This window comes from Vanrija pseudolonga, chromosome 2, assembly GCF_020906515.1.
Source record: "Vanrija pseudolonga chromosome 2, complete sequence".
NCBI classification, from domain to species: Eukaryota; Fungi; Basidiomycota; class Tremellomycetes; order Trichosporonales; family Trichosporonaceae; genus Vanrija; species Vanrija pseudolonga.
The window spans coordinates 764,137-787,031 of record NC_085850.1 but is presented as its reverse complement, the minus strand read 5'-3'; the positions used below and the strand labels follow the sequence as shown (position 1 = coordinate 787,031).

The following is a 22,895-nucleotide window of genomic DNA, read 5'->3' as shown; positions in this document are numbered from 1 at the left end:
GAGTGCGTTCGCAACAATTGACAGTCTGCTAATGCCTTCAGCCGATTACGTGGTCTTCGTCGCTCCTTCTGCGCTGCAGCTCGACGTGTTCAACTCGATCCTCGGAGGTGGCAAGATGGCTGCCAACATGCGGGGAATGTCTCAATACCTCGCCACGAGTGAGTATCCGTGCCAATGCTGCACTGACTCCATCAGTCGACCTCTTGAGGAAGGTTGCAAATTCTCCAACAGTACGCGTGGCAGTGTGGCACTAGTCTAACCACTTGCAGCTCCTTCGAAACAGAGATGACGACGAGCATGACGACAATGAGGCCATGCTGGCCGCGAAGAAGGCTCTTAAATTAATGGAGGGCAGCGGCTTTGTGGACACTAGAATAAGTGGTGAGACCAAAGCATTGAGCCCATTCTGACACTCGAGGCAAACTGAGGGTTCTGGAGCGCATCTTGGACGCCGTGTCCTGGACGAGGGACGAGAAGATTGTTGTCGTGTCGAACTGGACAAGCACCCTCGATCTTATCCAGGCCCTCTGTGTGCAGAAGCGAATGCCTTTCCTGCGCTTGGATGGCAGCACGCCACAAAAGCAGCGACAAGAGAATGTAGACAGGTTCAACCGCGGTTCTGTTTCCGACAGCACGGTCTTCCTTCTCAGTGCCAAGGCTGGCGGTGTGGGTCTCAACCTTATTGGGTGAGTACGCGTGAGATGAATAGAGCTAACATTATAGTGCTTGCAGGCTGGTGTTGTTTGATAGCGACTGGTGAGCTGAGCTGAAGGCGTGTTTCTGATCCCATCCCAGGAACCCATCAACAGATCTGCAAGCAATGGCACGCATCCATCGGTGAGCGCTCTCCGGCCAAGACTATGCTGACAACGCAGGGACGGACAAAAGAAACCTGTGTACATCTACCGCCTCCTCACCACCAACAGTATCGATGAGAAGATCTATCAGGTGAGGGGGGCTCGTCCAGCCGTGTTTACTGACCTCGAAGCGCCAACTCACCAAAATGGGCCTGTCCGACGAGATGATGGCCCAGACATCGACGGGAAAGACGACGAAGGATTGTGAGGGAGATCGTGAGGGGTAAGGCTGACCCCATTAGCCTTCTCGTTCGAAGAGCTTCGCGATATCTTTACGCTCAATGTGCATACCGATGGCTGCCAGACACGTGAGTGCATATCCCCAAAGGTCAGGCTGACATTCCAGACGATCTGTTGTCATGCGACTGCGGTGGTCTCGCTCGCATCCCAGAAGACACCAGTGGCGCGAACAGCCCTGTCAAGGAGCCGATGTCCGAGTCGGATGACGATGAGGATCCGGATCTGGTGATGGGCTTCATGTCTGCTAGCCAGTACGATCCCGAGCCGGTGAGTGTTGTTCAGTGCTGGAAGAAGCGGTAGCTGACATTTACAGACCCCGAAGATGCTTCGCCAGGTAGGCAGCGGTGTTGTGGTGACCGGATTCTTTACTGACTGTCAGGCGGAGAGAGCCCAGCAGGCCAAGCTGGCTGCGCTCAAGGCTTGGGATCACCTGGACATCTTCAACGCCGAGGCGGTGAAGAGTGTCGACGACAATGTGCTATACAACCTTGTTCGCGACGATCTCAAGGCGCATCCCAACAAGGCGGCACCGCGAGGCGGAAGCCCGTTGTCGAGTGAGGCTACTGGCGGCATGAAGAAACGCCGCGGCCCGCGTGGCTCGGACGGATCGTCCGCTCATGATTCTGACAACGACCATGTGCCGGCTAGCGAGGAGGACAGCGACTCGGATCCTGTGATGTTGCCTCAGCGGCGCAAGCGGGCGTCGGCCAAGAGCAAGGACATTGGCATGGGCCGTGAGCGCCAGCACAACCTGCGTGACATGGCCGACAGCCGGCAAGGTGGCCGCATCACATTCCTATTCCAGAAGAAGTCGCAGTCGAAGCTGTAGATTAGACCACGAGTAACAACGAGACCAATCACTGTAGAGTTAGACCATGCACACGCACATCGCATATGACTGTCAGTAGTGGTAGCAGTGGTGTTGTTGCAGGGCCGATGCCTGTGGTCTCTTGGCCGCTCGTGAAAGGAGAAAATCAATGCCATGCAATCTACTCGTCGTCGTCCACGCCTTGAGCCAAGCCGCGGGCTCATGTCCTGCTCTCCTCGAGGGCCTGGATGACACGGGCCTTGGGCGCGACAAAGGGCACGTCGATGGAGGTGAGGGAGTAGCTCTTGGTCTTGGAGTGGGGCTTTCCATGGCGGATGGTGACCTTGTCGCCGACGTTGGCCTCTGGGGGGTGTAGTGTGAGCGGGGTCGTCGTCTCCAGCCTGCTTTGTACCCACTCTCGGCCTCGTCGTGCACAAGGTACTTCTTTGTCCGGTGCAGCTTCTTCAGCAGGACGGGGTGCTCAAACTCGCGCGCGACGGTCACGGTGATGGTCTTGCGCATCGCGCCGGTCTTGGTCACGACGCCCTTGAGGATGTGCGAGAAGACCTGGATGCGGGGGACGGGGTTTGGCATGGCGTGTGTGTGGGGTGTGGGGGGGGGTGACGTGCCGGGTATCGGTAGTGTAGAGATGTGTTCGGTCTTCTCGCCGTCGCTGTTGTCGTTGTTGTCGTTGTTGCTCGGAACGGTGCTCGCTCGACAACTTCAAAAGTCGGACTTCGCGATCGGCTCAACATGGCCAAGGAAGCCACGCGAGCGGCTTATTCGCGCCACCCCACTAATCGACGCCACGATTTCGCAGCCCCCCATGATTGTGCCCCGCGGCCCCAGAGAGAGATGGCGGCGGCGGTGCGGCGCCGTGCTGTTTGCGTCGGTCGTCGTGTGCGCAGCGGGCATGCATCACAGGAATTTCGGGGAGGGCAACAGGCCCGACGGGCGGGCAACGACGTGGCATGCATGCACATCGCACTGCTAGCACAGCGGGAGTTGTGGCTTTTGCGGCGGCACGGCGGCGGCGGGCGTCGCGGGCCCCGACGCGCGCGGGCGGGAACTGGGTGTGCCTCTTTGTGTGTCGCTCGTCTGCCCGCGGCGGCACGTCACTCACTTGCTTCACTCGACGTCTCTGTCCCATCTCGTCCAATTCATTCAACATTGCGATTGTTGGATTCAATACACAACAACACTTGACTTCTTCGCGACTCGCACGTACGCTAGCTAGCCTTCTGTGTCACTCGCCGCCGACCGGACACGACTAGCCCGCCGCCCGCCGCCCGCCGCTGCGCTTCCGCTTCAGTCGCCGTCGCCGCCACGGGCACATGGACACGCGCACGCCGCTGCCGCCGCTCACGACCACCGCGCCCACGACAACACGCCTGCTCCACTCCACTTGCCGCTTTCTGAATAGCTAGCCACCTCGCGACTATCGATCTGCTACCCCCATCCGTGCGGCATCGCTTCCTTCACGACCACGGCGCGCGCGCTCGCCCCCTCGCTCGCTCGCATCGCTCAACGCGAACCGGGTTCGAACTCACCACCTTCTATTGTGATCGCGTTTCGCGGCACCACATCACCCACACCACCATGACCGTCATTCCACCAGGAGCAAAGCTCGGTACGTCGCCGCCTCGAGCGCACCCGCTGACCACCCCAGCCCCCGTCGACCTCCCGCCGCCGCCGCCGTCGGCCGACCCGCGCGAGCCCGAGGCAACCGCTACGCGCGGCCGCAACGCGCGCACACCGCAGCGCCATCGCTCGCCGTTGTCGTCGCGCGCGTCGTCGCCCATCCGCGCGTCGGTCGTCACCGACCTGTCGTCGTCCCCACCCCTGCTGGCGCCCAAGCCGCGCACCGCGGCAACGGGCAGCACCGCCGCCGCCGTCGCCAGCGGCAGCCCAGTTAGCCCCGCCGGCGCCAAGACGGCCGGCCACGCATTCCCACACCACGGGCATCCCCACCTCTCCCGCCCCGGATCGCCGGCGTCGATCCACTCGTCGGGCTCGGCCATCTTTGAGCGCGATATCGAGCTGCCCGCCGTCGCGAGCCTCAGCCTCAACACGTCGGGCTCGGGCACCCTCAACCACAAGTCGAGCCGCATCTTCCACCCCCACGGTTCGAGCCTCGAACAGACAGTCCCCGCCGTGCTCGACGACGCGGTCGAAGCCCTCACTGCGTCCGAGCCGTACGGCGGCGGCCTGAGCGGCCTCGAGATCGAAGCCCCAGCTGCGGCCTCTTCCGTCGGCATGGCCCGCACAAGCTCGGCACAGCTGTCGCCTGCGCTCCGTGCGCGTGTCATCTCGCTTCCTCCAAGCTTGTCCGCCGGCGGCAAGTCGCCATCGCGCAGTCCCTCTCCCGATCGCCTCGGATCTTCGCCAGTCGCCTCGTCGCCCTTCAGCCTCGGCCAACTGTCGGTCCAACAGCTCGCATCGCCTTCGGCCTCGGCTCTTGCCGCCGGCTCGGCGGCTAGCGGCTCGCCACCACCACCATTGAACCGTGCGTCGCCGCCCGTCGCCTCGGCCCCTCCTGTCGCCATCAAGCACCGCCCCGAGCCGCTCCGCCGTCTGAGCTCGGGCCCACAGCTGCCCGGTGGCTGGGCTTTCCAGGACGAGGACGCCTCTGGCGCCACGGCCGTGCTCCGCTCCGAGCCTGGCTCTGGCGGCCAGACGCCTGTCCCGAGCGCCGTCCCATCGCACCTCACGCCGACAAAGGACAAGCGCCGCATCTCGTTCATCTCGTACAACGACCTGCTGCTCAGCGTGCCAACCACGGTCAACACGCTAGGCGAGATTACGAGCGGCAGCCTGTCGCCCGACCACCTTCCCGGCGCCGTGTCCCCCAGCATCCCGACGCGCTCCCCGGTCGTGGCCGCTAGCCCCGTTAGCCTGAGTGCTGGCGTCGGCCTGCCCGCACCTCCGACTGACGCGCTCTCGCGCCAGGCGCTTGTCGGCGGGCCCGAGTGGCAGCGTGAGGGCCTCGGCCGCGGCCTCGAGCAGCGCCTCGAGGACCTGGCCATCCACGACAACGGCGCGCAGGCTTAGGCTTGGTTTCATGTCTCTGCGACTCTCTGTGTATGTTGACTATTGTGTCTCACGCCTCCCCCTTTCAATTTCTTTAATCTGTCAAGGTGTAATCGAGCAAGCCGTGTCCAGGACGTTTTTGTGATGAGCTGTGCGTGCTGCCGAGTTGTGGTGTGGATTAGATTTGGGTCTGTCTGCTCCGGCGCGGTATGCATTATGAGTTTGTGGTACTTGGCGGGGGGCGGGGGGTGGTAGCTGTGACTCAACTGACGGGCCTGACTCCTCGCTTCCATCCATCGCCGAGGACACTGACTGACCTGCGAGAGAGGCTCGTCACAACCCAGCCGCCGCAACCCAGCCCCCCACACCCCAAGCCCCCAGCCTCCCCGCGCGACCCAAGCCCCCAGCCTCCCCGCGCGACAGTATACATCGCAGCCAGCAGCACCTCAGTGGCGCTGCTTCTGCAGCGCCGCGACGTGGTCGACGAACGCGCGCTGCGCCGTCTCGGTATCCACGCCCTGGAGGCGGCCCCACGCCCAGATCTCGGCCTTGAGGTCGTGCGGGACGTCGTCTGGCGAGCAAGCGAGCGTCAGCGAGCGGCGAGCGGCGTGCGTGCGTGTATGCCTTCCAGGCCACCTGCATGCCTGCATGCCTGCATTCCTGCATGCCTTCCTGGCCACCTGCCTGCCTGTCTGCCTTCGCGAGCTCCGCGCCCACTTACTAGGAAACACGCCGTTCCAGTCGCCGCGCTCCGCCTGCGTCTTGTACGCGAGCACCTGGGCGTCATCAACCAGCCATCCTGCCTGCCACCACCGCCGCGCATGCCCGCCGCGCCCCGCGCACGACGCAACCCACCTCGTTGGCCTGCTCCACGCCCAGGGAGGGACGGAGGCGGTCGAACGCCGTGCTGGCGGCCGTAAAGTCGTGCGCGAGTGTCATTGTCGTGATAGTGTGGTGGGTGAGAAACGTGCAAGACTCGGGCAAGCTCGTTCGCCACGTTCGCTGCGCGGCTATTTATGTCGCCATCGCCCGCTGGCTGGCTGGCCGAAGACGGAATGCAGCTAGCGTGCGTGCACGTCGCGAAGGTTACGCGATGCTACCAGCTGCGCGTAGTACGTGTGGCTAGCTAGCTAGTACCTCTGCGCGTGCATCACCTGCCACACTGACTGAAGCTGTGGCAACCGCGGCGCGCCTGACAAGCTCCGGCCACCCGGCTCTCGCTGCGCCTCCCTCGTCTACTACAGCCCCGGCTCACGCCCCCGTGCCCCGCTTGCTAGTAGCCGGCGCGCGGGGCCGTGTGGGCTCCGGGCACAGCGCGTGCCAAGCAAGCATCGTCCAGTCGGGCGAGCGAGCGTCAGTTCACGCCAGGCCATCCGCCTGCGCCGCCTCCTCATGCTGGGCAGCCCAACACACCCCAGTAACATTTATAATCTCGCATCTCCTATTACAGTAGTAAGTAGCAGTAACGCGCTTAGGCGGCAGCTGGACGTTAGCGTCACCCCGACACGCGCACCCACCCTCAAGCTCGGCGAGGTACTTCTTCGAGTCGTCGTCCGAGTTGGCCTCGAGGACCTGAGAGGTTAGCGGAGTACACAAGCCAGCCACACTCTATACGCACCGACTTGAGGAGAGCAACGTACTCGGCCTTGGCGTCGTCCTTGCTCTTGCCCTCGAGCTTCTTCCAGGCGTCGTACTTGTACTTGGCCTCGAAGGAGAAGGCACCTGGGTGGGTCAGTGGGTGAGAGAAAGAGAGGGAGAACCCATCATAACTCACCAGGACGGGGGCCAGTGACATCACCCTCGGTGGCCTGCTTGAAGGCGCCGTAGAACTAGATGCACGTCAGCGCCAGCTTGGATGCGCGCACGCAGCAGACGAGGAGCGACGCCACACGGCCATGACGGGCAGGTCGAGGTTGAACCACGGCGGGACAAAGGCCTGGTCGGGTGCGGCGTGGGCGCCCGTCTAAGCTCGCGACAAACTCACCTGGAGCTTCTGGTCCTGCGAGGGCTTGACGGGTCCGTCGGAGGGGAGGCCGCGGACGATGGTGACGGCCTTGTCGAACTGGGTGTCGAGGGTCATTGTGCGTGAGTGAAGGTGGGCTGGAAGAAGTAGAGAAGGAGGAGAAGTGGTAACGAGCGATGGTGTGACGTGGGGTTGCGGTTTATGTACACCGGCACTGGCCAAGCAAGCCGAGCGTAGAATCCAATCCACCCACGCCCACGCCGCGTCCGTGCGAACGACCAGTGACGCGGCACACCCACCGGCTCGCCCCATATTGCCCCAGCCGGCTGGGGTGGGTGGCGGGCGCCTAATTCCCACGTGGGTGGAAGGCTACTTCACTCTAATTGGGGTGTCCACGCCTAATTATCCTTAGGCCTATTTCGTCGCCACTTTGGTCTCTCCTCCATGCGTCATGGCTTCTGGTCCATGGCCACGGTCAGGTGGACAAGAGTCGTTGCTGCCTGCACCACTGCCCGGGTTTCAATCACACCTTCAACTCAATCTGTTCGGAATAAAGAAGCCTTTAGGTGGGAGGATCAGGCAAACGGGGGAGCACTGCACGTTGGTTCTTGGGCCGAGGTCCCATGATGCATTCGTATAAGACACACACCCGCCCCGCTCTGGTTCTCACCCAGCGCACGCTTCTTCGCTCTCTCCACTCCTGCCATAGCCACCACCAAGACACTCACAATGCTCTACCGCTCTGCTCGCGCCTTTGCTGCTACGACCCGTACTGGTCTTGGCGCGAACCAGGCTGTTGCTGGCCGCCGCTTCACCGCTGTCGACACGCGCGGTGGCAAGTCCAAGCTGGTATGTTATTTGTGGGGCCCGTCCCGCCACGACCGTCAAAGCTCACAACGCTCACCCCACCACAGATCTTCCGTTTCGGCATGAAGGGTGAGTCCTAGGCTCTGGGGAGTCGGAGCCGGGTGGAGGGGAGGCGGAGCCGGGTGGAGGGGGTGGGTGATGGCATACTTCTCGCGCGTAGCGCGTAGGGGTGGTGGGGCGGGCAACGTATTGCGTGCGCCAGCCCGGGTGGGTGGGTGGCAGACCTTGTTCCCGAGCGACAGCTCAAGGGCGGGTCGGTGGGTGACATCTGCGAGCTTGCTCGAGAGTGGGCTGGCCGTGCTGTCCATGCTGTCACCGATCACCTTGAAACACCAAGATCCACTGACGAGTGACTCCCAACGGATCCTTTCCAACGGCGACTGCTGCTCACACCCACGCCCTCCTCCACCACCCTAAACCGCACCACCCCAACGCCACCCCCGCCACTCGGCGACTGCTACTGCAACTGCAGACATCCCCGTCGAGCTCTACCCTCTCGGCTTTGTGGTCAGCATTGCCCTCGTGGCAGGCGGCGTTGGTGAGTGTTTCGTGGCGTTCGGTCCGCGTGTTCCTCTTCGGTACAGCAACGTTAACCTTGCCCAGCCGCCGGGAGGCACTGTGAGTGGCGCTTGCGGCCCGCTATTTATTCCTCGGCACCACGCACTGACTCGTCGACCCGTTCCCGCAGTCATGATCGATGGTGTACGTCGAGCCGTCATGGCATAGTGCGGTATGTGTGCTGACATGCGCGTGCGCGCGCTCCCCGACAGCTCCGTCTCAAGCCGTCGCGCTCGTCGTAAATGACGTCCGTCCCTGGCGTGACTGCCAGCAGCAATTGAACAAGCAGCACGACGATCAGCCGGCAACGTTCGGCGCGGCCCTGTCAGAAGAAGAAAGATGAGCTATGAATAGGAAGAGCATGATGCAAGGAAAGACGTGAGCAAGAACTGGGTCACCTAAGTTATTCTGGGGCCTCGTGTTGTGAGCGTTTCCGCAGCCTCGTCGCGCATGGTCCCCATCGATAGCTCAGGCAGCACACCCTCGTCGCGCTCGTCGAGTCGCTCAGGCGACCTGACGTTGTCCTCTCTCGGCCCGTCGTCTAGTGTGTCACCTCCCGAACAGAGTTTGCACTAGGCGGGACGTTTCCTAAGAGATCGAGACCCGCAAGCAACTCTAGACACGCAGGTGCCGCGCACACGACCACGCTGGTCAAATCGCAGCACGTCCCCATAGAGTGGCCCTCGTGTTCACTCGAGGGTGGTGGTTAAGCCGGTGCATCGGTCTTATCGTCAGCGACCTGTTCTTGTTCCTAGCGTGTCGTGTCGAGCGCCGAGCGAGCGGTCCGAGGACCGAGGCGTCGCCGCGGCGCCGGGGCGGCAGAGGCGGCGGCGGCGGCTTGCATCTAGGGTCCAGCGGATGGCTCTGTATCATGCCGTAAGGCTCACCAGTGGCTCGTGTGGCAAAATAGCCCAAACAGACCAAGCACGTTCGTGGACGACCAGTAGCTGCAAAGCCTTGGTCCGCCTTGGTCGAGCTATTGTTGGGCTGTGCGACGACCGACCCTGCATCGTAAGAATGCCAAGGCCGGTACGTATGCTCATGTGGAGGGTGCACAACAGCGGCAGCAGCAACCTGACATCGAGCGAGCGAGCACAGAGCGAAAGCCAAAAGCCACGCCAGCAAGGAATGCAAAGCAGTCGAGGGTCGCTCTGGACGCGCGCGCAGCCCAGGCGGGAGCGCGATCAGAGGTCAATCCCGCCGTACGCAAGCCTCCTAGCTCACGCCATCGGAAGCCCAGAGACAGAGAGAGAGAGAGTCAAGAGACCAAGCAAGTCGACGGCAGCGGCGTAATGTTCAACTTTGCTCACGCGAAGCGCCATCCAAACCCACACTTGCATATACCCCATCGACCATCCCATTGCCCATCGCCCACCGTTACCGGTCCTGCTCGACACAGGTACCGTTCCGGCCCAGTGGCCCCCGCGCCGTGCGATCCGCCCCAGGCCTGCCTGCTCTTGACGACGAGCGACGGCCTACGACGACGACGACGAGCGACGGCCTACGACGACGACGACGAGCGAAGATCGGCCAGTTCTTCCATCGACGTCTCCGCATCTCACCATCTCACACATTCAACCAACATCTCGTTCGACTTTGACAGACTCTTGCGGCCAACCTCACCGCCCGCCTGATCAGTCGCACCCCCGCACCGCGTCCCCCGACCCATGGTCACCTTCAAGGGCGACACGGCCCTCGAGGTAGGTTGACAGGATGCATGCCGCAGCTAACAACCCAGGTCGGCACCGTACGTTTCTCGTCCTCCTCCATCGCACACCCAGTGCCTGCACGGGCCCAGCTGACACCCACGCCCAGGCCCTCGCGCGAGTCGACCTCAACGACCGCACGTCGTTCGGCGAGGCCGTCCAGGTCGTCAAGACGTACGTCCTGGCCAAGATGAAGAAGGCCAAGAATTCCAGTGTCGCACTGCCCGGTGGCAAGGTGCGTTGCTAGCGTTTTCGGCCCCGCTCCGGCGAGAGCGGGCCAAAGCGGCGCAAACGGCGCGCAGATAAGCACGTTCAATCCGCTGACACGGGCCCGTTGGTTCCACAGCTCGAGGCCCTTGAACGAAAGGTACAAACTAGATCCCTGGCTGCTTTAGCACTGCCTTGGCATTCATGAGCCGCGGTTGAGACTGACACCCACCGCAGTATGCCCTCATAGGGTTCGCCGACGTTTTCTACCTCGTGCGGCTCGAGCTGCAGCTCCCGCCCTCGGCGCTGGCGATGCCACGGCCGTCGTCGCCCGTGCGGCGGCAGCTCATGGCGGCAAAGTACCCGTTGCCTCCAGCGTACCAAGTGTCGACAGGGGACGACGATGACTCTGTGTCAGCGCGCGCTTCGGCGTCGACGACGAGCGTGCCCTCCCCTAGGCCAGACACAAAAGTGCGCCCCGACTCGGCGCTCCTCCCGACCATGTCCGCCCTTAGCGCCCATGCCCACAGCCCCCACCCGTACGCTGCCAGTGCGAGTGGGTACGAGGAGCACGACCGTGGTCGCGACTCGCGCGCAAAGTCGATCCACAGCAGTGGCCGCAGTGTGTACAGCCAGGAAAGCAGCGAGATTGGCGCCAGCAATGGCGACCGCGCGTCCGGCGCGTACCCTTCCAGCCCTCTCCAGAAGCCCACGACACCGCGCTCACTGCCTATCCCAACAGGGAGCAACCATGCGGACGTCGACCGCGACTTTTTCGACCTCGACGCCGCCGAGATGCACTCGCACCACTCGCGCAGCGGATCCCTCCGCAGCATCGGCAAGGGTGCACACGTGCAGCAGCAGCCACCGCCCGTGCCTCCGCCGCCTGGCCGACCGCCACCCGTGCCGCGCAGCCCCGTCGTGGCGCCACCAACTCCAGACCTGGTGAACAGTCCACGCGCACGGAGTAACACGCAGACGACGACCTCGTCGGTCAACTCGACCATGCCGACGCCGCCCCTCGTGGCTCGCCGCCCAAGCGAGCTGTACCGCCGTCCAAGCGAACACTCAAACCTCCCGCACACGTCGTCGCCGCTCATCCATCCCGTCGACTACAGCCGCGAGGGCAGCCTGCACCGCCGGCCGAGCGCCGAGTCAACGCTGAGCAGCTCGCCGTATATGATGGCCACGCGCGGGCGCAAGACCAGCGCCGACCAGCCGACCTCACCGCTCGCGCTCGTGTCGGAGGAGAAGCGAGCGCTGGGGCGGAGAGACGCCGACATCCGCGCCCTGTTCGACGCGCTCCCGCCCGAGGCGCAAGAGCTCGCGGCCAAGCGGCTCGCAGAGCAGCAGCAACGCTTGGAAGAGGAGAAGCTCCAGGCCAAGAAGCAGCGCGAGGAGCAGCGTCGACTCGAGGCGCTACTCGCAGACCAGCAGCGGAGACGCGAGGAGGAGCAGAGGCGTGAGGCGCAGCGCAAGCGGGCCGTCCAACCGGGTGACCTGCTCAACGCTGGCCAGCACGAGCCAGGAGGCGAAACGCCGCCTACTGGGCGTAGCCTTGAACAGCACCCCGCGGCGTCAGGACCAGAGCCCACGCCGATCTCGCCCACGCGCCCAACTGGAACCGAGGGACTGGGCGATACGGACGTGCGGCGGATGATCGAGGCGCGTATCAAGGCGCTCCAGACGGCGCTCGAGGGGCTGGAGGAACCGTCCGAGCTAGGTGCCGGCGGCGTCTCGTCGCCGACTGCGCCACCGAGTGCGTCGGGCTCCTCTCCGCCCAACCACTCGCCCTACCTTGGTGCCCGCGGACCGCCTGCCCCGTCCTCGCAGTACGGATCGCGTGCAGAGCTGCAGCAGCAGTACCCGCACCCAGGCCAGGTGCCCCGCCCCTCTGTGGCCGTGCCCGTCCCCACGCAGAGACACCACCCCCGCGTCTCGCCACACAGAAGCTCGCCACACTCCCCCCACTCGCCACACTCGGTCTCCAGCCTCATGTTCGAGCTCGACGACGGCTCGCCCACCGGCTCAAACAACTACAAGGGCTTCCGCACTCCGCCCCCAGAGTACAACTCTGTCGAGGCCAACCCAAGCGTCTACCGTGGCGGCCGCATTTAGTAACACCCGCTCACCCTCACTCCTCCTAGCCCAGCCCACATGTCTCATCAACGTCTTGTCCGGAAGTATCACGTTAGATTTCAACTCTCATAAGCGTCCCATGCGTATCTCAGGCCAATTGTATACTAGGGGTTTGTGTCTTGGGTTTGCCTATGTACCATGTTCATGACAAGGCAAGGAGAGAGGCACCAAGTGTCGCATAAACCATTGACTGGGGTCTAGCTCGCTAATCGCCGCCTATCTGATTTATCCTGGTGATGGCTGTTATCTGCGGCCTGCCCCTGGCCGCCTCGGCCTCGGAGACTTGCCAAGCACAACATCACTCGCAGCGGCCCAACTGCACGTCGGACAAATGGTTGCACGGTTCTCCCGCACACCGTGGACGCGTTCTTTGTCGGCACCATCGCCTAGAGTCACATGATAGCGTCAGGATGATCGGCCACCGCCGAATCCGTCGCCATTCGGCGTCCTTGGCTGTGGGGTACCGTCCTCAGCCGGTTGCGTCTTAAATGTATGGATGCATGCCGGCCGCGTTGCCCTCGCACATCCACACTGATACAACTATGGTGAGTGCTCGTGCTGCCTGGCGTCGACGCTGCTGATCGTCAGACTGCATTCGAAGAGACTCGTGAGTTGCAAACTCACCTCCTCGCGCTGACCCCAGTCCGCCCCATCACCATCGATGTCGGCCCGCACGGCAACCTCCGCGGTGTCGAGGCCGTCGCCCCCGACGGCCACGTCAAGGCCCGCCGCTTCTTGCAGGTCCCGTACGCTTACCCTCCCGTTGGCGACCTCCGCTGGCGCAAGCCCAAGGCGCTGCCCGACAACTTTGACTGGTCCAACGTCCCCGGCGAGAAATTCGGCGCGTACACCTCGCAGCCGACGTACCACATGAAGAACCCGTGAGTCGAGGTGTCTGCTAGGAGGATGGCGGCGAGTCGAGAGCTGCGCGGTGGTGTGTGAGCTTGACGAGGGTGGCTGGAGCTGCGAGAGCGGGACCGCGGGCCAATGTCGCGTTAGCTCTTGGTCCCAGCTCATCGCACACTCACGATGATCCCGCTGCGCCGCTAGCACACTCACGGCGACGTCATCGCGCTGCTGGACGACGAGCTGAGACGAGGAGAGCGACGACGACAATGACGAGGACAGTGACGAGGCGTTAAAGCTCCGACACCTTGCGAACGCGAACTAACGCCGTCAGCGACACCGGCGAGACCTTCCCGTCCGCCCCGCCTGGCCTCACGAGGTCCGAGGACGCACTCACCGTCAACGTCTGGGCGCCGGAGGGCACGCCGCCTCCCGAGGGCTGGCCCGTGTGGATCTACATCCACGGCGGCTGGCTTCAGATGGGTAACCCAGCGATGTCGGGCGCGACGGCCAACCCCACCGAGTACATTGACGAGGTCGCCAAGGTCGTGGTCATCGCGATCGCGTACCGTGTGAGCGTGTTTGGCTTCCTCGCGTCCAAGGAGCTGCGCGAGGAGAACGAGGACGGCGCAGCGGGTAACTGGGGCTTCCACGAGTCAGTCAGCAGCGCAGATGGCGAGGAGTAGACTGACCTTGCCTGTAGCCAGCGCCTCGGTATCGAGTGGGTGCACAAGAACGCAAAGTACTTTGGGGGTAACGGCGACAACATCACGATCTCTGGCATCAGCGCGGGCGCGTACAGTGTCGAGGTGCAGCTTGCTCACGAGCTCAACTTCCCCGACAAGGCCAAGCCGATCATCCGCCGCGCGATGATGTGGTCGAACGCGCTGCCTGCGCAGCCCAAGTCGCTCGAGGAGAGCCAGGCAGGCTTTGACGGGCTGTGTGAAGCGTTTGGGGTCGACCTCGCGCTGTCGGGCAAGGAGAAGCTGGAGAAGTTGCGCGCGATTCCAGAGCCCGAGCTCGTGGACCAGATCATGAAGCTGTGAGTCTTGCGCTGAGTGAGATGCCGGGGAGAGTGACAGAGGGACGGGTTGGTTTGACAAAGGCAGGAGTGGTGAAATGGGATGAGGAGGAAATGGTGGAGATGGTGTTTCGGTGGCAAGAAAGAAGTCGCACCCGCCAGAGAAAAGATCGGGGGCGGGGGGGAATGGACGAGGAGGGAGAATGGACGAGGAGCTGGGCACAAGATGTCGCGCTGTGCAAAGCATGGGAGGAGGAGGAAGAAGAATGTTGTCTTTTACAATCATCCCATCAAAACAACCGAGCTCACGATGCCGCAAGGCGTTGTTGTTGCTGGGTGGTGGCAGACGCCCCGCCGATCCCTCGTGGTGTGCCCCCTCGCCCCCGCAGTGAGCCATGCGCTGACCATGCTGCAGCAAGATCCACACGTTCCGCGGCGTGAGCGACAACGCCTTCATCCACGAGGACATGTTTGAGCGCATCGACAGCGGTGACTTTGCAAAGAGGTTTGCCGCACGCGACCTTGCGCTCATCATCGGCGAGGTCACTCACGAAGAGTACCTCTACTCGGTAACCAACCCTCCCACGTCTGTAGACAAGTTGGAGATCGAGCTGCTCAACTACTACCGTGCAGACCAGGTAGCCAAGCTCCTTGAGCACTACAGTATCCCCAAGGACCTCGACACAAGCACCAAAGAAGGCGCCAAGAAGCTGGCCCTCCTCTTTGGCAACATTGTCGCCAACGGCCAAATCTACGCCTCGGAGCGAGTGTTTGTCAAAGCCCTGCTCGACCACGGCGTTTCCCCCGCTCGTGTACTGCGCTACCGCGTCGCCTGGAAGCCCAAGGTTGCGTTTACAATTTTCCCCGCGTGAGTACAAGCATGGACGGCTGGGTGCGGGGCGACAACTGGGCCACCAGGTCGAGCCACAAAAACCGGCCGTCGGCCCCGCTCGCGTTGCCCCGCCGCAGCACCCGTCTGCAGTGTCTGCCCACCATGCAACCCCTTGGAGAACGTGCCTGGGCACCCGCTGACAAGAAATCATTCAGGGAAATCGTCACACATGCAGACGATACATGGGCATGGTGGTACTCGCGCCGCCTGGGCTACACCGACAGCGACGTCGCAGCCAACCAAGCGTTCCTCAAGCCCGTCGCCACCTTCTTGCAAGGTGACCTCCCAAAGGCTGCAAAAGAGTGGTGGGGACACGAGCCCAACTCTGAGGATGGCCAGCGCCTCCGCGAGATCCGTGGTGGCAAGACGAGCGTCGTGCAAGACGACAGATGGGACGACGCGATCAAGCTCGCCGCCGCCGTCCAAGTCTAGAGGCGATGGCAAGTCCCTGAACACAATGCAGCTCTTCCAGTCAAAGCCAGGCTGTGCAGCAACACCAAACAAGGTCACGAGGGCGAGAGGGGATGCTGACGGCGAGCAGGCCGGGACTGACGCGGCGAGAGAGACTGACCACCAAGGTATTGATTCCAAAAACAGGCCTGACATTGCTGACCAGCTGCAGCTAACCCTGAATAACCATCGCGTCGGTCAAGGCACCAGACCCGAGGCAACCAGTGCCACATTGGCCTCGCTCACTGTCAACGACGTCGAGATGTGTCTCACAGAACGGCGGCGGCGCACCCCTCCAGCAGCCAACGCGAGCAGCCAACCAACCAGCACGGCACCGCTGTCAGCTCGAGCAAGGACGACTCGCGCTAGCCCCGTTTGGAAAGGGTCGCCGCCGCGCCGCCAGCTTCAGCAGAGTGTCAGGCGACACACCCAAGGGCAGGCTGCCAGGCTACTGACCTCCCAGACGGCGGCCAACCCAGCTGACCTCCCAGATGGCCCACCCAGGCCACCCAGGCAGGGGCGGCTGCCTCCCACCCCCCAGGCTCTCTCACACTCACTTAAAAGCGTCTTCCCTCCTCCTTCTCGTTTCCTCGTCTCGTTTTCTCTCACCCCCTGCACTTGCCACCTTGCTTTTGCATACAGCCAGTGCACATCCTCCCCCTCGCTGCCCCAGCAGCAACAACAACAACAACAACAACAACAACAACCGCCCGCGCCGACGGTCTCGTCCATTATGGGCATGCGGACCCAGGCTAAGGCCATGGTGGCGAAAGTCACCAAGAAGGTCAACAAGACCTTCAAGAAGAAGGTCAAGGTCGCCGTGCCCCAGGACGTGAGTAGCCACCCTCCCTCACATCTCCCTACCCAGAGGCCGACAGAGCACTGACGGTCTACAGGCGGCTACCCCAGCTTCCGTCACCGAGGACGTCGCGCCCATGAGGCCGCCGTTATCGGGGACAGCGTCGACATCAAAGTCGACGTCAAGACCGTCATCGCCGCCGAGGTCGCGATCGACAAGCCCGTCGTCGAGTACGACAACACCCAGCTCACCGTCGCTACCGCGGTTCGTCCCTCTCCTCTCAAGGAGGCCGGCCCCGTTCGCCGCGACGTCATCGAGCTCTTCGAGGAGGACAACACTCCCTCGCCACTCGTCTCTTGGGTGAAGCACCAGCTCGAGGCCATCACCGAGGACGAGGAGGAGCTTGTCGAGGCCGTCAAGGAGGCGAAGACCCCCCTCGTCGACATCTCCAAGGCCCCCCTCGACGCCGACATCCAGGTCGCCGCCCCCAAGCCCAACGACAAGGTCGAGGGCACCAAGATCCCCGCCAAGGAGATCCCCGCCGACGTCCAACACGTTGGCACCACCGCCACGCCCACCGACAAGGTCGAGGGCAAGACTATTGGCGCCTCCGAGGCCGCCGACACCGAGGCCTTTGTCAAGGACAAGGCCCACACCGCCGCCACGGGCGTCCACGCCGTTGACGCCGTCGGCATCAAGTACCCCGCTGTTGCGGGCGACAGCCTCGACCAGCTCTTCGAGAGCCTCTTTTCCCTCTGCGCACCGGTCGCCGAGGCCGCCGACCTCACCGCCACCGAGCTCACCGCCACCGAGGAGGACCTCGAGGACTCGAACGAGCTGCTCGAGCAGCTTCTCGCTTGGTGCGCCCCACCTGTGGCAGAGGACCCCGCTGCCGCCGCCCTGGACCTCGACAAGATCTTCTCGTCGCTGCTTATCGAGTGCGGCGAGGTCGACGCCGTCGCCGCGCTTCTCGGCCCTCTCCCTGTCCCTCCCACCGCCGCCGACACCGCCGCCCTCGTCCTCAAGGATGTCCCTTCCGTGCGCCGTGAGTGCCCCAGCAGGGCCGCCGCCAAGGACGTCATTTTGGTCGCAGCCGCCCCCGACCTCGCACTCTCTCGCGCCCCCGCAACGACGACCCCGGCCCCAACTCGAAGCCTGGAGTTCCCCCGATGGGACGCTACTGCCACTACCGGGGTCAATGTTGCGGTCGCGGTGGAAGAGGCACTGGCGGTGAGCAGAGCTCGTCACCATGAGGAGCTCGAGCGCCTCGAGGCTCGGCACCGAGCGCAGATCGCCGACATCGTGGCATCCCAGAGGCGGGCGGTGGACGCGCTGCAAGCCAAGATCCAGGAGCTGGAGGCCGCCTATGCCAACCTCGAGGAGGAGATGGAGATGGAGAAGGAGGGCAGCGACTTGGTGAAGGCCCGGGCGGACGAAGCGGAGACAATGGCCCTCAGCGCCATTGCGAGCAAGACGGAGGCCGAGGCGGCCTGGCGCGCCGAGAAGCAGGCCAACGAGTCCTTGGCTGCTGAGCTGTCTGCAAGCTTCGCAGCTCGCGCACAAGAGCGCAAGAAGGCGCAAGCACGTGTGCAGCGCTACAAGAGCGACTCGACTGCGAGGTGTGATCAGCTGATTGCGCTCAACGACGAAGTTCTCGATCTGAAGGGCGCCCTCGCTGCCGAAAGGATCGACAAGGGGGCTCTGCTCGCTCTACTCGCTACCAAGGGCACGGAGACGGCCTCGACGCGCCAACCGCCGACCCCGAGACCGACGCCTAGCCCCGAGGGCTCCGCCACTATGTTCCCTACGGCGGTCAGCACCACCACGGACGGCACCGGCGCGGACGGCGAGACGAGTGTCTTGGAGGGTGGCAAGAGAGCGGAGGAGAGGAGGGAGAGGCGGACTTCAGGACTGGAACCGCTACGTCTCCCAGCCATTGTGCAGGGGCGGCCCACCAGGGAGCGCAGGGCTTCCTCCATCGTCTAGGGAGTGAACAAGGGACGAAAGGACGCTGTTGGTTAGTAGAGTGACAAGTAGCATAGGCCACGCGCCAATGGCGCAGGCCCGAGCATGTAAACTCGAAGGCAACGGCGCCACTGAGCCCAGATTCATGCATAGTCTTGCTTCACAATACATTGCCCTGTAACCAAGATCGTTACATGTCATTCCCTCGAGCTCCCTCTTCCTCACCTTCGCCTTCCACAGTCATGTCGACAACCTGACGCGGCGGACTGCGCGGGACCTCGGCCTCGAGAATCTCCTGACGTAACTCCTCACCCGTCTTACCAGGCTTGTGCGACTGCGCCTTGCCCACGCTCTCCTCGTCGCTCTCGCTCTCGCCGTCCACGACACCAAGACGCGTGCCCTTGCGGAAGATCTCACCCTCCTCCTCGACCCACTTGCGGCTGGCACGCTCGACGGGGCTGGCGGGGTCGCGGCCCTGGTTGAGCTCGGCGTCGACGAGTTGATCGGCAGCAGGCGTGAGGTCGTCCGAGCTGGAGTGGGAGCTGCCAATGCCATTTTCGCGCTCTGCCGGCTGGGTGGAATTTGCCGAGGCGTTCGTCGACTTGAGGGGAGGCGGCTTGGCAGCGCTATCCTTTTTCGCTGTCTTCGGCTTGGTGGGAGTGGATGATGGCGATACGACAGCGGGCACGATCGACTGGGCGTCCAGCTCCTCGGCGTCACTCTCTGCATCCGAGTCTCCGATGGAGAAGTTTGGAGACGAGATTTCAAGCGAGTTCGAGTTGCGCTGGTGGCGTCTCCGTGGGGTTAAATGCGTAGGAGTCGAGGTGACAACTGGAGCAGCTGGAGCCGCGAAGGCGATTTGGGAAGGTAATAAGATGCGAGGAGGTGGTGTAAAGCCCTTGGCAGAGGCGACAAGCCCGGTGAGCTTGTCGTTGACGCCGAGCAGCTTTTCCAGCGTCTCGGAATCCGAGGTCTGCTCGATAGCCTCGGCGAGACGCTCGGTGAGAGCGCGGCCTCTCTCGACCAGAGATCTAAAGTCTTCTCTTGGCATCTTGTGGTTCTCCCAGACGGACATGGGCGATGCGCGAGCTGCACGGCCAGCCTCGTACCACTGCTCGAGGCTCCGGATAGTGTCATTTGTCGCAGGAAGGAGTGATTCCGGCTTCAGTCTGTAGACATACTCGCGGGCAATGCCCTCGACGCTCTTGGCAACCTGCTCGCGCTCCTTTTGCGCTCGAGCGGCATCGGCTTCCTTGACCTGGCGCACCAAGGTGGACTTTTTGATCGGTCCCCAGATGGCTTCTTGGGCCACACGAGGATGTTTGACGTCCTTGCTGGCCGCGGCTGCCAGCTCTGTGTTGCGAATACAAGATTGCAGGATGGTCTGGGAGAGCTCGGCAAGGTCACCGTCGTTTGGTGGGATGGAAATGTCGAGGCAGCGGATGATGCGATTAGACTTGAGGCCGGATGAAACGGCAAGGATACCAGCGGTGCCAATGTAGGGGTTGTTTGTGAGATCAAGGTGCAGGAGGGAGCGGTTTTCTGGGATGAACTCGGCCAGGTCGATGGCACCCTCGGTCGTAAGACCAGTGTCGGTGAGGAACAGACGCTTGAGGCTATGGTTGACGGTGAACGACGTGCGGAGAGCTGCGATGCCTTCCAGAGCGGGCCCACTGCAAGGGTTGGAGCTCACGTCGAGCGTTTCCAATGACGAGTTGTACTTGAGCGCCTCGGCCAGAGCAACAAGGCCAGCAGGTTCGAGCTTGTTGTCGCTGAGGTTGAGGACCTTGAGGGTGCGGTTCCGCTTGAGAACCTGTGCAATGTATGAGACCCCAGTGCGGATTTCATTGCCCTTGAGATCCAGCGTGACGAGGTTTCCGATTCGCTCGACGCCGTCGAGGGCACGAACACTGCGCTGTAAAGCGAGACTAGCGCCACCAAGCTCTGAGCCGATGAGTTTGCCTTCGACCGGTGCAGAGCTTAAGCCGAAGCCGGCGCTATCCTGGATCGCACTGTAACCGCCGCCAGGCATGACTAACGGGTGTTTTGGTGGTGGGGGCGCCTTGTATCCCTCTGGCACAACGCGCGAGGTCACACCGCCAGCTGACGACGAGACCACCAAGGGGATGGGTGGAAGGTTGGCGTCCTCAGCGGGCGGTTCGGGCGAAGGGCGTCTGTTCCGGGGAGCATATGGCAACTGCAGGCTCGACTCGGACGAGTTTGAGCCGGTTCCAAACGAGCTCATCGACGCAGTGTCGGGATAGTCGCGGATCATTACTGCGAGAGCGACGGCACCGAGAGGACTGATCCTGTTCCGTCGAAGAGACAGGTGGCGAAGCTCTGAAGTCCGGATTCCGTGTGCTAGAAGTTCATGTCAGCACAGGATCATACCGCCACGCAGACTCAAACAACGTACCCAGTCCGTCCAAAGTCCCCGACCGCAAGTTACAGCCATCCAACCTTAGCGACTGCACTGCCGCCGGCTGATGCTGAGTGGCGTCGTCCTTTAGGAAAGGAGCCGAGGGAAGGAACATGCCATATCTGGCAGACGACGGCTGCGAGCCCTCTGCTGACCCGTTGGCCGTTGGGGGGCGATCGCCATCCGTTGGCGGGACCAGACGTTGTGGTGCCTCTATTGGCGGTGATCCAGCTGCTGTCGCGTGGGTCGGCGCTGCGTTGAGAGCATAAACCAAATACTCGATGCTCTTGCGGTCCCATGTGGTATCGGACAAGTCGACAAACTTGATTGATCGTGCCTGCGATCATGGTCAGCACCGAGTTTCAAACGGCCACGATGGCACTCACCTTCTTCAAGAACACTGCCAAAAGACGCCACCCTTCTGGGCGAATCTTCTTGTTGCCCGCCAGACTCAAGCTTGGGAGCGTACCACTGACGAGCAAAGCGTGGAGAATCGGCTTGAGCACGTCTTCCCTTTCGATGACACCGCCTTCAAGGCGAACATCCGAAAGTGACCACTCGACGGCAAGGACATCAGCTAGCGCTTCTGCCGCGTAGCGTGTAAGGGGATGTTCTAATGGGTATGGTGATGGGTAGGGCTGGCTGGGAACGTCTCGTAACACGAGATGAATGATTCGCGGCTTTGGTGCTTGGGGGATCGCCTGATCATCAGCCGCTGGTTCATGGCACCTTCAAACTCACCTGTAGCGCCTTCACAATGGCGATGCGAGGCTTCTCCTCTCGCCCTCTACACGCACTCTCGTACAGCTTGATTAGGCGCATCGAGGTCCAGTACTCGGCGCCCTTGGCTGCGGTCAATAGCGTCCGTTGGCGGGTCTCAACCTGTGGCGTCAGCGGTGCCGGCTCACACGAGCGGGAGATACACCAACCTGTTCCCGCTCCTGGAGGACCTTGCGGCTGAACGGTTCGCCGCGTGAGCTGATGGGATAGGTGATGCTGAGGCTGGGGAGAACAAAGGTAGCCCGCTTGAGAGGCTGCGACGGCCGAGCTTGCTCGGCGGGTGGTGGCTGGGTTAACGCTTGAGACGGGCCGTCGTGTTGCTGCAAAGGCGCGGTCGACCGAGGAGGAGGGGGCCCCCTTGGGGGCGGCGCGGCGTGCCCAAGCTCGCTACCGCCAGCATGGTTCGCCACGAAGCGATTGAATCCGAGACCTAGTCGTCCAGAGATGGCATTCAGCGTGCCGACCGCAGAGTTGACGGCGTTTGACCCTCCAAGAGGCTGAGATGGCCCGGGCGCTTCGCCAGTGACCGACCCGACGACCATGTCTCGCAGACGGTTGCCGAGCGTTGGCTTGACTGGTGGTGGCGGGGGCTTGAGGATGCCTTTGGCGGGTGGGTTGGGCCGTCTTCTGGCGGGGATGAGGGGTGGTTCAGGCTGGGGCGGTGGAGGATCATCCTTGGCAGGCGGCTCTGGAGGTTTGTCAGACGACAATGTCGTCGGTGATGAGGACGAGGCTGGTGCGGCGCTGCTTGTGCTGCCGGCGACTTGCTCGTCGTGGCCTGGGGTTGATGTAGCCGCGGTCGGGTCTGGGTCGGATGTCGACGTCGATGAGGGTAGTGGGTCGACCGAGTTGGTCTTTGTGTCGCTTCCCCCCATTGTCGTAGAGTCGACTGACAGCCAGCCAGGCGGGGTCAAGGTGTGAAGGGCGAGGAGGGGGAGGGGGTGAGAGTGAGTGAGGTGATGATTGTTGTGCGGCTGATGGACAAGAGGCAGGCGAGGTAGTGTGCCCCGTGCAGAGTGTGCGTCCAGGTGGTGGTCAGTGTCCCCGCAGCCAAGCCAGCCGCGCGCGCGCCAGGTCGCCAGGTGGCCGCCAGCCAGGCTGCCGGGTCAGCGTGACGCGTGGATCTCACGTTGCCGGGGCGTGTGGGTGCGTGCCTAGTTTTGATTTTGAGTCTAGGCGCCTAGAACCTTGTATGCGCCTAAAGTTTTGAGAGCGGCGTACGTGTGAGTGTGAGAGTTGCGTGTGTCGGGTTTTGTCCCCGCCCCCTGTTTCCAGCAGTCAAGCCCTCCCTGCCTTGCCTCGGTTGTGCGTGATGTGTGTGGCCAGCCAGCGTGGGGTCGACTGTCGG

The 22,895-nt window shown here is 62.9% G+C and overlaps 9 protein-coding genes across 9 annotated transcripts; 5 read left to right on the top strand and 4 right to left on the bottom strand.

Annotated features, from left to right (window-relative positions):
* Window positions 1-2,058: 2,058 nt before the first annotated feature.
* rpsQ (30S ribosomal protein S17) lies at window positions 2,059-2,610 on the bottom strand. The gene is made up of 2 exons (XM_062768577.1): window positions 2,322-2,610; window positions 2,059-2,268 (listed from the first exon to the last, which is right to left on the bottom strand). Exons 1-2 carry the CDS (start codon window positions 2,497-2,499, stop codon window positions 2,126-2,128), a joined length of 321 nt encoding a protein of 106 aa, XP_062624561.1. The 5' UTR covers window positions 2,500-2,610; the 3' UTR covers window positions 2,059-2,125.
* Window positions 2,611-3,041: 431 nt separating this feature from the next.
* LOC62_02G002075 (uncharacterized protein) lies at window positions 3,042-5,280 on the top strand. Its single transcript, XM_062768576.1, has 2 exons — window positions 3,042-3,535; window positions 3,575-5,280. Exons 1-2 carry the CDS (start codon window positions 3,505-3,507, stop codon window positions 4,954-4,956), a joined length of 1,413 nt encoding a protein of 470 aa, XP_062624560.1. The 5' UTR covers window positions 3,042-3,504; the 3' UTR covers window positions 4,957-5,280.
* Window positions 5,281-5,345: 65 nt separating this feature from the next.
* LOC62_02G002074 (uncharacterized protein) lies at window positions 5,346-5,909 on the bottom strand. Its single transcript, XM_062768575.1, has 3 exons — window positions 5,791-5,909; window positions 5,657-5,711; window positions 5,346-5,506 (listed from the first exon to the last, which is right to left on the bottom strand). The coding sequence occupies exons 1-3, from the start codon at window positions 5,872-5,874 to the stop codon at window positions 5,382-5,384; spliced, it is 264 nt and encodes an 87-aa protein (XP_062624559.1). The 5' UTR covers window positions 5,875-5,909; the 3' UTR covers window positions 5,346-5,381.
* Window positions 5,910-6,353: 444 nt separating this feature from the next.
* acbp-3_0 (Acyl-CoA-binding 3) lies at window positions 6,354-7,082 on the bottom strand. The gene is made up of 5 exons (XM_062768574.1): window positions 6,920-7,082; window positions 6,710-6,764; window positions 6,554-6,657; window positions 6,453-6,507; window positions 6,354-6,417 (listed from the first exon to the last, which is right to left on the bottom strand). Exons 1-5 carry the CDS (start codon window positions 7,013-7,015, stop codon window positions 6,407-6,409), a joined length of 321 nt encoding a protein of 106 aa, XP_062624558.1. The 5' UTR covers window positions 7,016-7,082; the 3' UTR covers window positions 6,354-6,406.
* Window positions 7,083-7,597: 515 nt separating this feature from the next.
* Window positions 7,598-8,706, top strand: LOC62_02G002072 (uncharacterized protein). Its single transcript, XM_062768573.1, has 4 exons — window positions 7,598-7,747; window positions 7,813-7,834; window positions 8,238-8,303; window positions 8,536-8,706. The coding sequence occupies exons 1-4, from the start codon at window positions 7,628-7,630 to the stop codon at window positions 8,664-8,666; spliced, it is 339 nt and encodes a 112-aa protein (XP_062624557.1). The 5' UTR covers window positions 7,598-7,627; the 3' UTR covers window positions 8,667-8,706.
* Window positions 8,707-9,820: 1,114 nt separating this feature from the next.
* Window positions 9,821-12,354, top strand: LOC62_02G002071 (uncharacterized protein; the record flags this gene model as incomplete). The annotated part of the gene is made up of 4 exons (XM_062768572.1): window positions 9,821-10,023; window positions 10,062-10,070; window positions 10,139-10,264; window positions 10,474-12,354. Exons 1-4 carry the CDS (start codon window positions 9,991-9,993, stop codon window positions 12,352-12,354), a joined length of 2,049 nt encoding a protein of 682 aa, XP_062624556.1. The 5' UTR covers window positions 9,821-9,990.
* Window positions 12,355-12,875: 521 nt separating this feature from the next.
* Window positions 12,876-15,566, top strand: SPCC417.12_0 (putative esterase/lipase; the record flags this gene model as incomplete). The annotated part of the gene is made up of 7 exons (XM_062768571.1): window positions 12,876-12,920; window positions 12,964-12,982; window positions 13,019-13,256; window positions 13,556-13,876; window positions 13,925-14,263; window positions 14,658-15,110; window positions 15,212-15,566. The coding sequence occupies 7 exons, from the start codon at window positions 12,876-12,878 to the stop codon at window positions 15,564-15,566; spliced, it is 1,770 nt and encodes a 589-aa protein (XP_062624555.1).
* A 751-nt stretch (window positions 15,567-16,317) lies between these two features.
* On the top strand, window positions 16,318-18,369 carry LOC62_02G002069 (uncharacterized protein; the record flags this gene model as incomplete). Its single annotated transcript, XM_062768570.1, has 2 exons — window positions 16,318-16,416; window positions 16,525-18,369. 2 exons carry the CDS (start codon window positions 16,318-16,320, stop codon window positions 18,367-18,369), a joined length of 1,944 nt encoding a protein of 647 aa, XP_062624554.1.
* A 114-nt stretch (window positions 18,370-18,483) lies between these two features.
* PPP1R37 (Protein phosphatase 1 regulatory subunit 37) lies at window positions 18,484-22,516 on the bottom strand. Its single transcript, XM_062768569.1, has 5 exons — window positions 21,697-22,516; window positions 21,509-21,649; window positions 21,154-21,468; window positions 20,765-21,104; window positions 18,484-20,709 (listed from the first exon to the last, which is right to left on the bottom strand). Exons 1-5 carry the CDS (start codon window positions 22,420-22,422, stop codon window positions 18,539-18,541), a joined length of 3,693 nt encoding a protein of 1,230 aa, XP_062624553.1. The 5' UTR covers window positions 22,423-22,516; the 3' UTR covers window positions 18,484-18,538.
* Window positions 22,517-22,895: the final 379 nt, after the last annotated feature.

Coding starts and splice junctions, on each gene's coding strand:
- rpsQ (XM_062768577.1), bottom strand. CDS start 2,499: ATGCCAAACCCCGTCCCCCGCATCCAGGTCTTCTCGCACATCCTCAAG. Junction 2,269..2,321: donor TGTGCACGACGAGGCCGAGA/GTGGGTACAAAG, acceptor TACACCCCCCAG/AGGCCAACGTCGGCGACAAG.
- LOC62_02G002075 (XM_062768576.1), top strand. CDS start 3,505: ATGACCGTCATTCCACCAGGAGCAAAGCTCG. Junction 3,536..3,574: donor TCCACCAGGAGCAAAGCTCG/GTACGTCGCCGC, acceptor TGACCACCCCAG/CCCCCGTCGACCTCCCGCCG.
- LOC62_02G002074 (XM_062768575.1), bottom strand. CDS start 5,874: ATGACACTCGCGCACGACTTTACGGCCGCCAGCACGGCGTTCGACCGC. Junction 5,712..5,790: donor GCGTGGAGCAGGCCAACGAG/GTGGGTTGCGTC, acceptor GATGACGCCCAG/GTGCTCGCGTACAAGACGCA. Junction 5,507..5,656: donor CTGGAACGGCGTGTTTCCTA/GTAAGTGGGCGC, acceptor CTTGCTCGCCAG/ACGACGTCCCGCACGACCTC.
- acbp-3_0 (XM_062768574.1), bottom strand. CDS start 7,015: ATGACCCTCGACACCCAGTTCGACAAGGCCGTCACCATCGTCCGCGGC. Junction 6,765..6,919: donor CGCAGGACCAGAAGCTCCAG/GTGAGTTTGTCG, acceptor ACGTGCATCTAG/TTCTACGGCGCCTTCAAGCA. Junction 6,508..6,553: donor ACGTTGCTCTCCTCAAGTCG/GTGCGTATAGAG, acceptor CTAACCTCTCAG/GTCCTCGAGGCCAACTCGGA.
- LOC62_02G002072 (XM_062768573.1), top strand. CDS start 7,628: ATGCTCTACCGCTCTGCTCGCGCCTTTGCTGCTACGACCCGTACTGGT. Junction 7,835..8,237: donor CTTCCGTTTCGGCATGAAGG/GTGAGTCCTAGG, acceptor CTGCAACTGCAG/ACATCCCCGTCGAGCTCTAC. Junction 8,304..8,535: donor CCTCGTGGCAGGCGGCGTTG/GTGAGTGTTTCG, acceptor GCTCCCCGACAG/CTCCGTCTCAAGCCGTCGCG.
- PPP1R37 (XM_062768569.1), bottom strand. CDS start 22,422: ATGGGGGGAAGCGACACAAAGACCAACTCGGTCGACCCACTACCCTCA. Junction 21,650..21,696: donor TCCTCCAGGAGCGGGAACAG/GTTGGTGTATCT, acceptor CTGACGCCACAG/GTTGAGACCCGCCAACGGAC. Junction 20,710..20,764: donor GGGGACTTTGGACGGACTGG/GTACGTTGTTTG, acceptor ATGAACTTCTAG/CACACGGAATCCGGACTTCA.